Source organism: Gorilla gorilla, chromosome 21, assembly GCF_029281585.2.
Source record: "Gorilla gorilla gorilla isolate KB3781 chromosome 21, NHGRI_mGorGor1-v2.1_pri, whole genome shotgun sequence".
NCBI classification, from domain to species: domain Eukaryota; kingdom Metazoa; phylum Chordata; class Mammalia; order Primates; family Hominidae; genus Gorilla; species Gorilla gorilla.
The window spans coordinates 48,647,817-48,660,251 of record NC_073245.2 but is presented as its reverse complement, the minus strand read 5'-3'; the positions used below and the strand labels follow the sequence as shown (position 1 = coordinate 48,660,251).

The 12,435-nt window shown below is 53.6% G+C and overlaps 1 protein-coding gene across 6 annotated transcripts in view; it reads right to left on the bottom strand.

Moving 5' to 3' along the window:
• Positions 1-12,435, bottom strand: part of DLGAP4 (DLG associated protein 4) — a 161,680-nt gene that overhangs the window by 81,690 nt on the left and 67,555 nt on the right. For 5 of the 6 annotated variants that reach the window (XM_019016943.4, XM_019016946.4, XM_055373452.2 and 2 more), the window contains 3 exons: positions 10,214-10,455; positions 6,677-6,791; positions 3,753-3,803 (listed from right to left, as the gene is read on the bottom strand). In XM_019016943.4, coding sequence (XP_018872488.1) covers positions 3,753-3,803; positions 6,677-6,791; positions 10,214-10,455 — 408 coding nt within the window. The remainder of the gene's footprint in view (positions 1-3,752; positions 3,804-6,676; positions 6,792-10,213; positions 10,456-12,435) is intronic. The other variant, XM_055373451.2, reaches the window with a different exon arrangement.

Genomic DNA, 12,435 nt, shown 5'->3' with positions numbered 1-12,435 from the left:
CAGTCGTACCTCTCTGGGCCTCAATTTTCCCATCTCTATAATGAGGACAAAGTTGGAATATCTCAGGATATTAACTGTGATAAAAATCAGGGTCCACACTGATTAATAGATTTCAAGGTCACATCTGAATTTAGTGTGAAAGAGGTCTATAATCAATTAGCAATGTCTGTCCTGAATGCTGGAATGGGGGTGGCAGTAGGTAGCTGGATATTTACCATCCTATGGTCCAATCCCTTTATTTTACAAGGAAAGAAACCAAGGGTCAGTGAGGGGAAGACACTTGCCACGGGTACCCAGTGAGGAAGTGGCAGAACCAACATTCCAAATATGTATTTAAGGAAGATTAATCTAGCCCTCTTATACAGAATGGATGTTGGGAAAGGGGTCTGGAATGGAGGCAGAGGCCAGAGACGAAGCTGAAGCAAAAAACTGGAGTGAGGGTAGTTGCGGTGAGGATTGATTAATGATGTCTGCCATGGACAGTATGGAAAATGGTGATGTGTACGCTATCTGCTATCTTGCATCTAGTTCAACTTTGTGTAGATGGGTCCTAAGTATTTCTCCAGAAATGACTGTCTAGGACCCTGAAAATCTGAAGCCAAGGGTGTGAGCATTGAGGGGCCTCACCATGCACATACTCTTTGAGGGTTCTGGAAGGGCTATCTGACCCATGTCTCAGGCCATGTTGGTAACTGAAGACCACAGAGGATAAGCTGGGGAGTCAGTTGGCCAAAGATGTGGACATCTCAGGGGCTGGCCTGGGCCAGAGCGGGAGGGGGCACAAGCTGACTGACCATGTGGAGGAAAAGGTTGATCTGGGCCTGGGGCCAGCTGTGTCCCACCCAGCTGTGTAACCTCAGGCCATCACTATCTTCTCTGGGTCAGTTTCTCCTCATCTACATGAAATAGGTGCTGGCATTCTCATCTGAGACTGCATCAGGTCAAACAACTAGATGGGTGTTCACCCAATTTGGAGGGTGGATGGAAAGGTCTAAATCTGTGCTTTTTAAATTTTTTTGAGATGGAATCTCTCTCTGTCTCCCAGGCTGAAGTGCAGTGGCGCGATCTCGGCTCACTGCAACCTCCGCCTCCCGGGTTCAAGCAATGCTTCTGCCTCAGCCTCCTGAGTAGCTGGGACTATAGGCAGGTGCCACCATGCCCGGCTAATTTTTGTATTTTTAGTAGAGACGGGGTTTCACCATATTGGCTAGGCTGGTCTCAAACTCCTGACCTCGTGATCTGCCCGCCTCGCCTCCCAAAGTGCTGGGATTACAGGCATAAGCCACTGCGCCTGGCCAAATCTGTGCATTTCAATATGGCAGCCACGAGCCATGTATGGCTATTTAGGTTTAAATTAATTAAAATTCAGCCTGGGCAACATAGTGGGACCCCAGCTCTACAAAAGAAATTAAAAATACAAAAATCAGCCAGGAGTGGTAGCATGCACCTCAAGTCCCAGTAACTTGAGCCCAGGAGTTGGAGGCTGCAGTGAACTATGATTGTGACACTGCACTCCAGCCTGGGGGACAAAGCAAGATCCTGTCTCTAAAAAAATTAAAAAATAATAATAATAATTGATTAGTCCAGGCGTGGTGGCTCATGCCTGTAATCCCAGCACTTTGGGAGGCCAAGGTGGGTAGATCACCTGAGGTCAGGAGTTCAAGACCAGCCTGGCCAACATGGAGAAATCCTGTCTCTACTAAAAATCCCAAAATTGGCCGAGCGTGGTGGCACATGCCTGTGGTGCCAGCTACTTGGGAGGCTGAAGCAGGAGAATCACTTGAACCCTGGAGGAGGAGGTTTCAGTGAGCCAAGATTGGGCAACTGCACTCCAACCTGGGTGATAAAACGAGACTCCGTCTCAAAAAAAAATTTTTTTTGGATTATAATTAAATAAAGTTCCATAGTCACAGGAGCCACATTTGACTTGCTCAAGACCACAGGTAAGCCAGGCACAGTGGCTCACGCCTGTAATCCCAGCACTTTGAGGGGGCTGATGTGGGAGGATCACTTGTGTTCAGGAGTTTGAGACAAGCCTGGGCAATATAGCGAGACCCTGTCTCTAATAAAAAACTAGCCAGGCATGGTGGTGCGCGCCTGTAGTCCCAGCTACTCGGGAGGTTGAGGTGGGAGGATCACCTGAGCCTGGGAGGTTGAGGCTGTGGTGAGCCATGATCGCACCACTGCACTCAGCCTGGGTGACAGAGTGAGACCCTATCTCAAAAATAAGTAAATAAATAAAGTCACATATAGCTAGTGGCTATCTCATTGGGCAGTGTGGATTATAGAACATTTCCATCATTACAGAAAGTTCTATTGTACAGTACTGATAAATTAAAATATAGGCCATGTGGCATACCCAAAATTCACTCAGAAGGAGTGTTAAAGAGATAGGTGTTTCTCCTCCAAAACTGCAGCCTGAAGTTATGAAGAGACCCTTGTGACTGCCGGGGGCATGGGGTCTTGCTTTGGGATCACACAGGAACCACATGGCTCTGGAACTAGACTGCCAGGGGTCCAACCCTTGGCCCATCGTTTCCTCACAATATGAACGTGGGCAAGTCACTTAATTGCTTTGTGCCTCAGTTTTCCCACCTATAAAATGGGGCAATAGTCCCCATTTCAGGGTTGTGGTCAAGATGAAATGAGAGAATTCATATCACAGGCTTAGGATAGAGTCCAAGAGAGTATGCACCTAGTAACCTCTACCCACGAATACAGGTAGCACTGTGGAGTCTGTCAGTGTTGGTTAAGATGCTCTTGAGCTGTCGGTGGGGAGGCCAGCTGGTCAGCGCTGCTGGTGTGTGTATCACTGAGGATTTACTGTGTAGGGGGCACTGTCCTGGGGGCTTTGTATGTTAATGCATCACATCCTTACCACTCGCCTATTAAAGGTGGATGAGGAAGAGGTCGCTTGGCCCACTGTGGGCTCTTTAAATAACGTCTTGAATCATGTGTTCAGGAGGAACACACAGCTTCTGTGACATGGGGGAGAGGGACACATGGGGCATCCACGGCTGGAATCAGGAGCTGGAGGTCTGGTCCTAGTTTTGCCCCTGTGGGATGTGTGACCTTGCACAAGTCCCTTACCCACTCCTGGCTACAAAGTGGGGTTGATCTCAGAGTACCTTTCCTGCCCCTGGTTTTTGGTCTTTGGCCTGGGAGGGAGGACAGGGCCACTTCCAGGGGCAGGATAGGAATGTCTGGGAGGTGGTGCCCTCAGGGCAGCCAGACAGTGCCATGAGCAGCACAACCTCACCAATCTATGTGAAGTTGGAAAGTCTCCACACTCACTCCAACACCCCAACATCCTTAAATGTCCTCCTGGCGCTCCAGAAAGGAGAAAAGCCAAGGGATCTGGGGGCTGGGACCTGGAAGCTAATATCACCAGCCCCCAGCCCCTGACCTGTCCAACTCAAACAGTCTCCCCAGGCCTGACCCAGGCTTTCTGTGAGGAGAGAGGAGGGCAGGAGTCCTGGAGTTGTTTCTTGCCCCATCCAGAGCACCTAGCTCATTCTTCCCCATTTTCAAAAGGAGGAAACTGAAGCACATAGAGGTGAAGCAATAAGGGTAGGGAGTGGAGAGTCAGGACACCAATGTGAGCCTCAACTCCATCCATTGGAAGTGGCTTTCCTGGTGATGGCTCTGCTTGTACCAGCCTGGGCCGGGTGCTGGGACCACTCAGAGGGCAGGCCTAAGGCCCAGGCCTACACTCTGGGATTGGGGTGGAAGAGAAGGGCAAACATACTGACCTGCTGCTCATGGCCAAACAACTGGGGGATCAGGGAGGCCTGTCCAAAAATCTGCAGGAAAGAGAGGGTGAGGGTTATGGGAGGACCAGGGCTGGGGCTGGGGTAGGGGATTCAGGGTCAGTTGCAAGGAAACTTGAAGCTGGCTGGTCTAACCTCCTCCCCAGACTGGCTGGGACCCAGCTGCTAGGAGGTCTCACTTGGCTTCTTCCAGGGATGGGAGGCTCACTCCTTCTGGGGCTGGGCATTACTGAGGACTTATAATCTGCTATTTAAAAGTCCTTCTTGGCTGGGCGCAGTGGCTCATGCCTGTAATCCCAGCACTCTGGGAGGTCGAGGCGGGTGGATCACCTGAGGTCGGGAGTTCGAGACCAGCCTGACCAATATGGAGAAACCCCAACTCTACTAAAAATACAAAATTAGCCGGGCATGGTGGCACATGCCTATAATCCCAGCTACTAGGGAGGCTGAGGCAGGAGAATTGCTTGAACCCGTGAGGCGGAGGTTGCAGTGAGCTGGGATCGCACCATTGCACTCCAGCCTGGGCAACAAGAGCGAAACTCCGTCTCAAAATAAATAAATAAATAAAAGTCCTTCTTTAGGTCTGGCCCCTGGGACCATGGATCCTCTGTCTGCTGCCTCTCATCTGGCAGGCAGCCCACCTGGAGATACAGATTAGGGATGGAGCCCAGAGCCTGCTCTTCCCCAGGCTAGAATATCTCTGACTTTGGGGCCAAATATATGGCTTGGGTCACTCAAACTTCTAGAGTTGAGGCTGTGAGGGGTCAGAGGATCCTGGACTAGGAGAGAACTGGGACTGGGCAGTGGGTGGTGGGTAAGACCTGCTGCGGCCCCCAGCCTGGCCGATTAATAAGCCTTTTTGTGTAGTTAAAGGACAAAGGTGTCCTGGGTGCCAGGCCCAGGCAGGGGTGGAGATGGGATGTGTAGAGAGACAGATAGACACAGAGAGAGACATGGAGATGGAGACACACTGGAGAGAATCAGAGAAAAATGTGAATGAGGGGAGAGAGAACAGAGAGAGAGAAACAGACGGAGACAGACACAGACAGGAAGACTGAGACGAGAAAACGTGGTGGGATGGGAGAGACAGGGAGGGATGCCGTCCATTCAGCAAACACCTACTGAGCATCTGCCCTGTGCCAGGCACTGTGCCAGGCACTGGGGACACTGCAGGGAACAAGACAGCAAGGCCTCCGCTCCCAGGAGATCCTAGTTTTAAGAGGGAGACAGCATTAAGTAAATCAGCAAATGATTCTAGTTCCAGGCAGTGATAAGGTAAGGGAACAGCAGGGTAAGGGAACAGCGCCTGGGAGGGCTACTTGAGACAAGTGATCACAGGCAGCCTCTCTGAGGAAGTGACATTCGAGCCGAGACCTGAAACACGAGGAGGAGCCAGCTGTGCAAAGATTTGAGAAGAGAGCTCCTGGAAAAGGAAACAGCAAATGCAGAGGGCCTGGAGCAGAATGACATGGCACACTCGTATATAAGGAGCAGAAAGGAGGCTGGCATGGCTGGAGCAGGGCAAGAGACAGGGTCCAACAGGGAGGCAGGGCCTAGGTCTTACAGGGCTTCACAGGTCCAAGTAAGGACTCTGGCTTTCCCTCAGGGGGAGGTGGGAGCCAAGGGAGGGTCTGGAGCAGGGGTGTGGCTCTGACAGCTCCCTCTGGCCACTGAGTATGGATTGGAGGACGGCTGTTCAGGTGTGACTTGGTGGAGTCTGGATGAGGGGGGCAGGGGCAGGGGGCTCCCTCGGCTGGGGCACTCTACCCCTCCCCATGTCTGAGGGGCTGGGGAAGGAGCTTGGCTAGGCCAGGAATAATGGAGTTGTGAGGAGTCGGGGTCCCAAAGCCTTCTAAACAGTCCTCTAGCCGTGGTCCTGGGCCTGCACACAGTGGCCTGTTCCTGCTGGGAGGAGGCTGGACCCGCACCTGGCCGCCCCACTGCCTAACTGCTACTAGCAGTAGGCGTCTGCCTTCTCGGGGGGCTCATCTCCCCATCCACACGATGGGGGGTGCCTTTCAGTCCTGCCTGGTTCTCCCTTTGCAAACCCTAAAGTGCCGAGTACATGGCAGGAGCTGAGGTCCAGGTCTGGGTTGGACAGCCCCAGATCCCTGCCCAACTTTGTCTTCTCCTAGCTGCATGATGACTTCACCTCTCTGAGCCTCAGTTGCCTCACTTATGAAATGGGGATATGGATAACAAGGCCACCTCTGGGGGTGGTTAAGGGCTCAAGGAGCTGATGGTTGAGAGGGTGGCATGCAAATTCAACGTTCAGCACAGCAGGCTCCTCACTGACACAGGCAGGGCTGGCTGCGCCTGGGAGCACAACTGCCCACTGAGTAGGTGGCACAGAGGTTCAAAGTGGAGCAGTCACTTGCTGGAGGTCACAAAAGATGCTAATAATAACCACGAAGGCAGCTACCCTCTGCTGAGCACACCGCCTTCACGATCCCACTTATTCCTCTCAACAGCCCCCAAATAGAAATGCTCACCCTCCTCTGGTAAATCAGGAAACCGAGGTTCAGGGAGGGGAGGTGACTATCCTGGGTTCATACTGTCAAGTGACAAAACTGAGACTCGAACCTAGGTCTCCAGTTCCTTATCCTCATGGTTCTGAACCCAATGAGAAGTGACAGGTGCCCCGCTGGCAGCCTGTGTTTACAGTGGTGGTGTGGGCTTCCTCCCTTGGGGTCCTGGGTCAGGCCCCGTAACTGTGCTCTCCAGCCACAGGACAGTCGGTGGGGCAGAGACACACACAGGAGGCTTCAGGAACAAGGACCAAACAGAAGCACAGTGCAGACATCTGGGGGCCACTCAGCATGGGCTGGGCCTGGGCGTGTGTCCTCCTCCCAGATGGGAATCAGTACCCAAGCCCCCTGACTCTCCAGCCTGCCTGCCACCCTCACCTGGCTGATGCAGCTGGAGTCGTTGAGGCTGTCGCTGACGGGGGTGTAGTCCTCTTCCCAGCTCGGACACTTGGAGGGCAGCAGCATGTCCACTGAATCCAGGCGGTCCAGACTCCTGGTGGGGAGTGGGGAGCAGACAGGGCTCAGCCCACCCATTGTTCACCCAGCTTTTGGAGGCCTTGACCATCTGTGATGCACAGGGGGTCCACACCTGTGATGCCCGCTGCAGCCGCAGGGTGGCAGCACCAGCTTGCATTTGACTGTTTAAAACCCGAGGCTGGCCCTGCCCAATTCTACAGCCCCTTTCCTTCCTACTTGAACGTCTGGGACATTTCCAGAGGCCCGACAGAGGTGGGTCCAGTTCCACAGCCTAGGGCTCTCAAAGGGCATCAGCTCTGCTGCGATGTTCGAGTGGCTTCTATCAGTCCCCTAGACTCATCCCTTATCTCCACGGCCCCAGCCCTTCAATCTTTCTCACATCTACCTGACCCTGGGCATCCCCCAGTCCTCATTCTGGGGATAAAATCCAAGCATCCAATAGCTTAGACCCCTGATACAGAAGGGTTTGGATTGGAATCCAGCTTTCTCAGCTGGGTGACCCTGGGCAAGTCATTACCCCTTACTTAAGTCTCAGTTTCCTCATCTCCAAAATGGGGATGATGCTACCTGCCTGCTGGGGCTGCAGTGAGGATTCAGTGGTGCAGATTAAAGGATATCGGGTCAGGCACAGTGGCCACAAGTGCTAACAGACAGCAGCTGTTACTATTATTGCTACTACTACTACTGTTATTATTATTGCTTCCCTTGAATTCTAGGCTTAAGCCCCAGGCTTCCTGCCTCTCCCACCTTAATGCCTACTGGTCACTCGGATTGTAGGATCTCAGTACTAGAATGGATCTTAGAGATCCTCCAGCTCAGCCCCTTCACTTAAAGATGGGGAAACTAGGCCAGGCGTGGTGGCTTAATGCCTGTAATCCCAGCAATTTGGGAGGCTGAGGTGGGCAGCTCACCTGAGGTCAGCTCAGCTACTCGGGAGGCTGAGGCGGGAGAATTGCTTGAGCCTGGGAGGTGGAGGTTACAGTGAACCAAGTTTGTGCCACTGCACTCCAGCCTGGGCGACAGAGCAAGACTCTGTCTCAAAAAAAAAAAAAAAAAAAAAAAAAAAAAAAGATAGGGAAACTGACCAGGCGTGGTGGCTCACACCTATAATCCCAGCACTTTGGGAGGCCAAAGCAGAAGGGTCACTTGAGCTGAGGAGTTCAACACCACTCTGGGCAACATAGTGAGGCCCCATCTTTACAATATATACATATATATGTATATATATGTATATATTATTCAGATTGGGAAACTGAGGCCCAGAGGGAAAAAGACTGGCCAAGGTCATCCAGTGGCAGAGGGAAAAACGGAAGTCACTGCCAGCCTGGGCAGTGTGAGGGCTGATGAGCAAGGGGAGAGCAATATATACATATACATACATATATTATATATATATATATATTTTTTTTTTTGAGACAGTCTCACTCTGTCACCCAGGCTGGAGTGCAGTGGCACGATCTCAGCTCCCTGCAACCTCTGCCTCCTGGGTTCAAGTGATTCTCATGCCTCAGCCTCCCTAGTAGCTGGGATTACAGGCATGCACTGCCACAACCTGCTAATTTTTATACTTTTAGTAGAGATGCGGTTTCGCCATGTTGACCAGGCTGGTGTCAAACTCCTGACCTCAAATGATCTGCCTGCCTTGGCCTCCCAAAGTGCAGGGATTACAAGCGTGAGCCACTGCACCCGGCCACAAAAAATTCTTTAAAAAAATTAGCTGGGCATGGTGGCCCATGCTGGTAGTCCCAGCTACTCGGGATGCTGAGGTGGGAGGACTGCTTGAGCACAGGAGGTCGACAAGGTTGCAGTGAACCATGACTGCACTATTGCACTCCAACCTGGGCGACATAGCGAGAACCTGTTCCCCACATCCCCCCCAAAAAGATGAAGAAACTAAGGTTCAGAAAAGGGCAGACCTGGGATTGTCTGGTGGTGTCCTGAATTCCAACCTGGAGGCCATTCTCTATCTTCTGCCCAGTCAACTAGACTCCTGGCTGCTCTGAGAACACTGCCCTCTTCCTGCCTAGGTACCAGTGTCACCTGACCTGTTCTCTTCCCTCTGTCTCAGTCTTCCCAGGCCACCTCCTCCATGAAGCCTTGGCTCCTGTCCCCCCTAGTTGAAGATCTAGGGAGAAGCTTGTTCCCTCTAACTCCTCCAAGCCTTACAGCAACACGATGGGGCTTGGCTGGTGAATTCCAGGCAGGCACTGGGACAGGAAAAGTCTGTCTATCACTCTTTGGCTTCTGGATTCACCTCCCTCCCCCATCTCAGAACTCCCCACAGGGATCAGTTACAGGAGCAAGGGTAGAGCGGGCTTTGGCCTTCCCTAGGCAGTGCTGTTACAGGTGATGCACTCACTCAGGGCAGGTTCTCCTAACCTGAATACCAAGATCCCGTGGGACAGTTCCCCTGTGGGAGTGGAACTTACCTGGGGATGTGGCTCCTGTGGGAGGGGTTTACCTGGACCTACCACCCGAGTGTGGCTTTCATGATCGGGGTTTACCAAAGGATGCAGCTCACCTGTGGTCAGGGCTGAACTGTGGGTGGGGCTCAAGGGGTGGTTCTCCAATTGGCCGGGCTCTTCGAGGTCAATTCATCAGAGTGCAGGGCCAACCTGAGGATCTCATGGAGGGAGCTAACCTGATGGCAGGTTCACTTAGGGGGCCTGGATCATTATAGTAGTGAGTTCACCTGGATCTGAAGCTGAGGGACAGGATTCATCTGTGGGCTGGGATCTCCGGGGGAACAGCCTAATGGGAGGAAGGCGGGACTCCCGGGGTAGGGGCAGAACTAAGAGGGGTTCCCCTAGGGGACGAGGCTTGCGGGTGAGCGGGACTTGTACTTACTGAAAGAGGTTTTCCCCTGGAGGGCTCACAAGTGGGCAGGGCTCACCCGAAGGGGCGAGAAAAGCCTCTGGGAGGGGCTTCCACGCGGGCGGGGCTTTTCTTTTTCTTTCTTTCTTTTTTTTTTTGAGACGGAGTCTCGCTCAGTCGCCCAGGCTGGAGTGCAGTGGCGCGATCTCGGCTCACTGCAATCTCCGCCTCCCGGATTCAAGCAATTCTCCTGTCTCAGCCTCCCGAGTAGCTGGGATTACAGGCGCCTGCCGCCAACCCAGCTAATTTTTGTATTTTTAGTAGAGACGGGGTTTCCCCATGTTAGCTATTCTGGTCTTGAAATTCTGACCTCAAGTGATCCACCCGCCTCGACCTCCCAAAGTGCTGGGATTACAGGCGTGAGCCACCGCGCCGGGCGGGCCTTATTTCAGTGAAGGGGTTCTCTCAAAGAGCAGGACTCATAAGTGGGCGTGGCTGAAAGGGGGCGTGGCTCCCACGCAGGCGGGGCTTATTTTAATGGGGGGGCTCCTCCCAGGGAGCAAGACCCGTAGTGGGCGGGGCTTGCCTCTGGGCGGGACCGTAAGGGTGGAGCTGCGCGCCTACCTGCGGGGGTTGCTCTGCTCTCCCAGCGACTGCTGCGTGGCCCTCAGATAGCTCTGGCGCCGCGCCGCGGTCTTGGGTGAGGGCTTGGGGCTGCCGCCGGACTCGTCGCTGTCCTCGTCGCCCATGGCCTTGATGTAGCTGCCGCTGCGCATGCGCCGGCACGGGATAGGGCCCTCGGCCGCTGCATCCGTCTCGCGTGGGGACAGCAGCGTGGTGCTCCACTCGCCGCCGCCGCCGGGCACCTGGGGATGGGGCACAGGACTCAGTGGGGCCACCGCAGAAAATGAGCAGATGGCGAGAACCCCCATCTCCGGGACCTGAAGCTCCCTCGTTCCCTGCAGAGTTCGGGCTCACGTGCTGGGTTTCCCGCCTTTGAAACCTCGGGGCAGCAGAGCAGAGCCCTGGGCTGGGAGGAATACCGGGGTTCCAGAGCCTCTCCAGCCTGGGATTTCTCCATGGATCCCAGGCTGGGTTTGCCCCAGAAGCAATGCCCTAGGCCCTGTGGTCATGGTGGCCTCCACTGCAGCCATCTCTACTTAGCCCCACAGTCACTTCACTTGGACTCTCTCAGGGGATGCTTATGATCTCACTGCACAGATGAGAACACCAGGCCTGAGGGACGCAAGGCACTTGCAGAAAGAGGCCCCAGACCAGGATCCAGAGCCTGAGCCTAGAATGGGGGATCAGAGGACCCTGGCACATCAGCATGAGGGGGGACGGGATCCCAGAGCCAATGGATATTCTTTGTCCCACAGGTGGGGAAACTGAGATACAGAGAGCAGAGGTGCTTCCCCGGGTCAGGTAGCCACATGGTGAGCTGGAAAAAGGGCTCAGTTTTCCCATCTGAACTTCAGGGACTCCGTCCATGGAACGGGGCTGTGATAGGGCAGGTGAGGTCACAGCTGTGAGGGCAGCCCTGGTCCCCCAGTCTCCAGTGGTTATGGTGGCAGTAATCAACCGAGGGGACCTTCCCTGTCCTTCTGAGGCCGGGCTCTGCTGGCTGCCCCAGGGCAGTGCACACAGGCTACATTCCTCGCCATTTCATTCACACTGTTATGGAAACACAGTGGATGGTCACTGTGTGATGAAAAATGCACACATCTCAGCACTCACACACAGCCTGCGCACAGAGTGAACATGCCCCATCCTGTACACATATCTCAAAATGTACAGAACAAGCATATGCCCCATGCCCCTCAGTGAGTACCCCCAGTGTACCACACACCTCACCAAGGACACACACCAGCAGCCACTTTGTCACAGCAACCCCCCCTACAAGTATGCAGCATATACACAGAGCACACGCACCTTCCCACTACCCTCCCTCTGGACATTCGCGCCAGCAACTACTGCACTGTGAACACACATCTCAACGTGTATCCACCTTGCACTGTCCCCGCCTCCACATGCACACAGCGTACCCCTCACCAGGCTGCACATGTCACCACAGATGTCCAAGCCCACACATTCAGTGTACACAGCATTCCCACTCTCTATAGCATACACATGCACACTGCCGAAGGGCCATGTCTACACAGGTACTGCACCGTTCTCCATGCCCTCTGTGTCAGAGGCCCACTTTCCACAAAGGGAAGGTAATGTCCAGGACTCCCACTCCAGCCCCACCCAGCCTTCCCATAAACCCTCAGCAGACTGCCCAGCCTAGGGCCAGTGCATTCTGCCTACAAGCCACTTGCTAGTCCAGCCCCACTATCCCCACTGTCCCTTGGGAACGTGGCCTTGTACATCACTGCTCAGAAACTGTTGCTAAGCCACCCACTCACCTCCTGTCACCCAAGCAGGCAGCACAGACTCCAGGGCCCACAGGGCTACCCTCTCATGGTGTTTCTGCGGCATTGTTACATGATCAGACCCAACTATACCATTTTGAGAGGAAGCCCGGTCACACATCACCCTCCCTAATGCTTCTAAACCAAGGAAGCAGTTTCAGAACCACAAGAGCCCTAAATATATCACATACTGCCTGGATTTCAGTTTCCTCCTATTGAAAAAGAAAATAGTCTCACTGTTTCTGGAATTTCATATAAGATGATAAGAAGTCAGCGCTTTATTAGACCCCGAAGATCATCTCGTTCAAAATGCATCTCATGGCTGGGTGCAGTGGCTCACGTCTGTAATCCCAGCACTTTGGGAGGCTGAGGCAGGTGCTCACCTGAGGTCAGGAATTCGAGACCAGCCTGGCCAACATGATAAAACCCCAT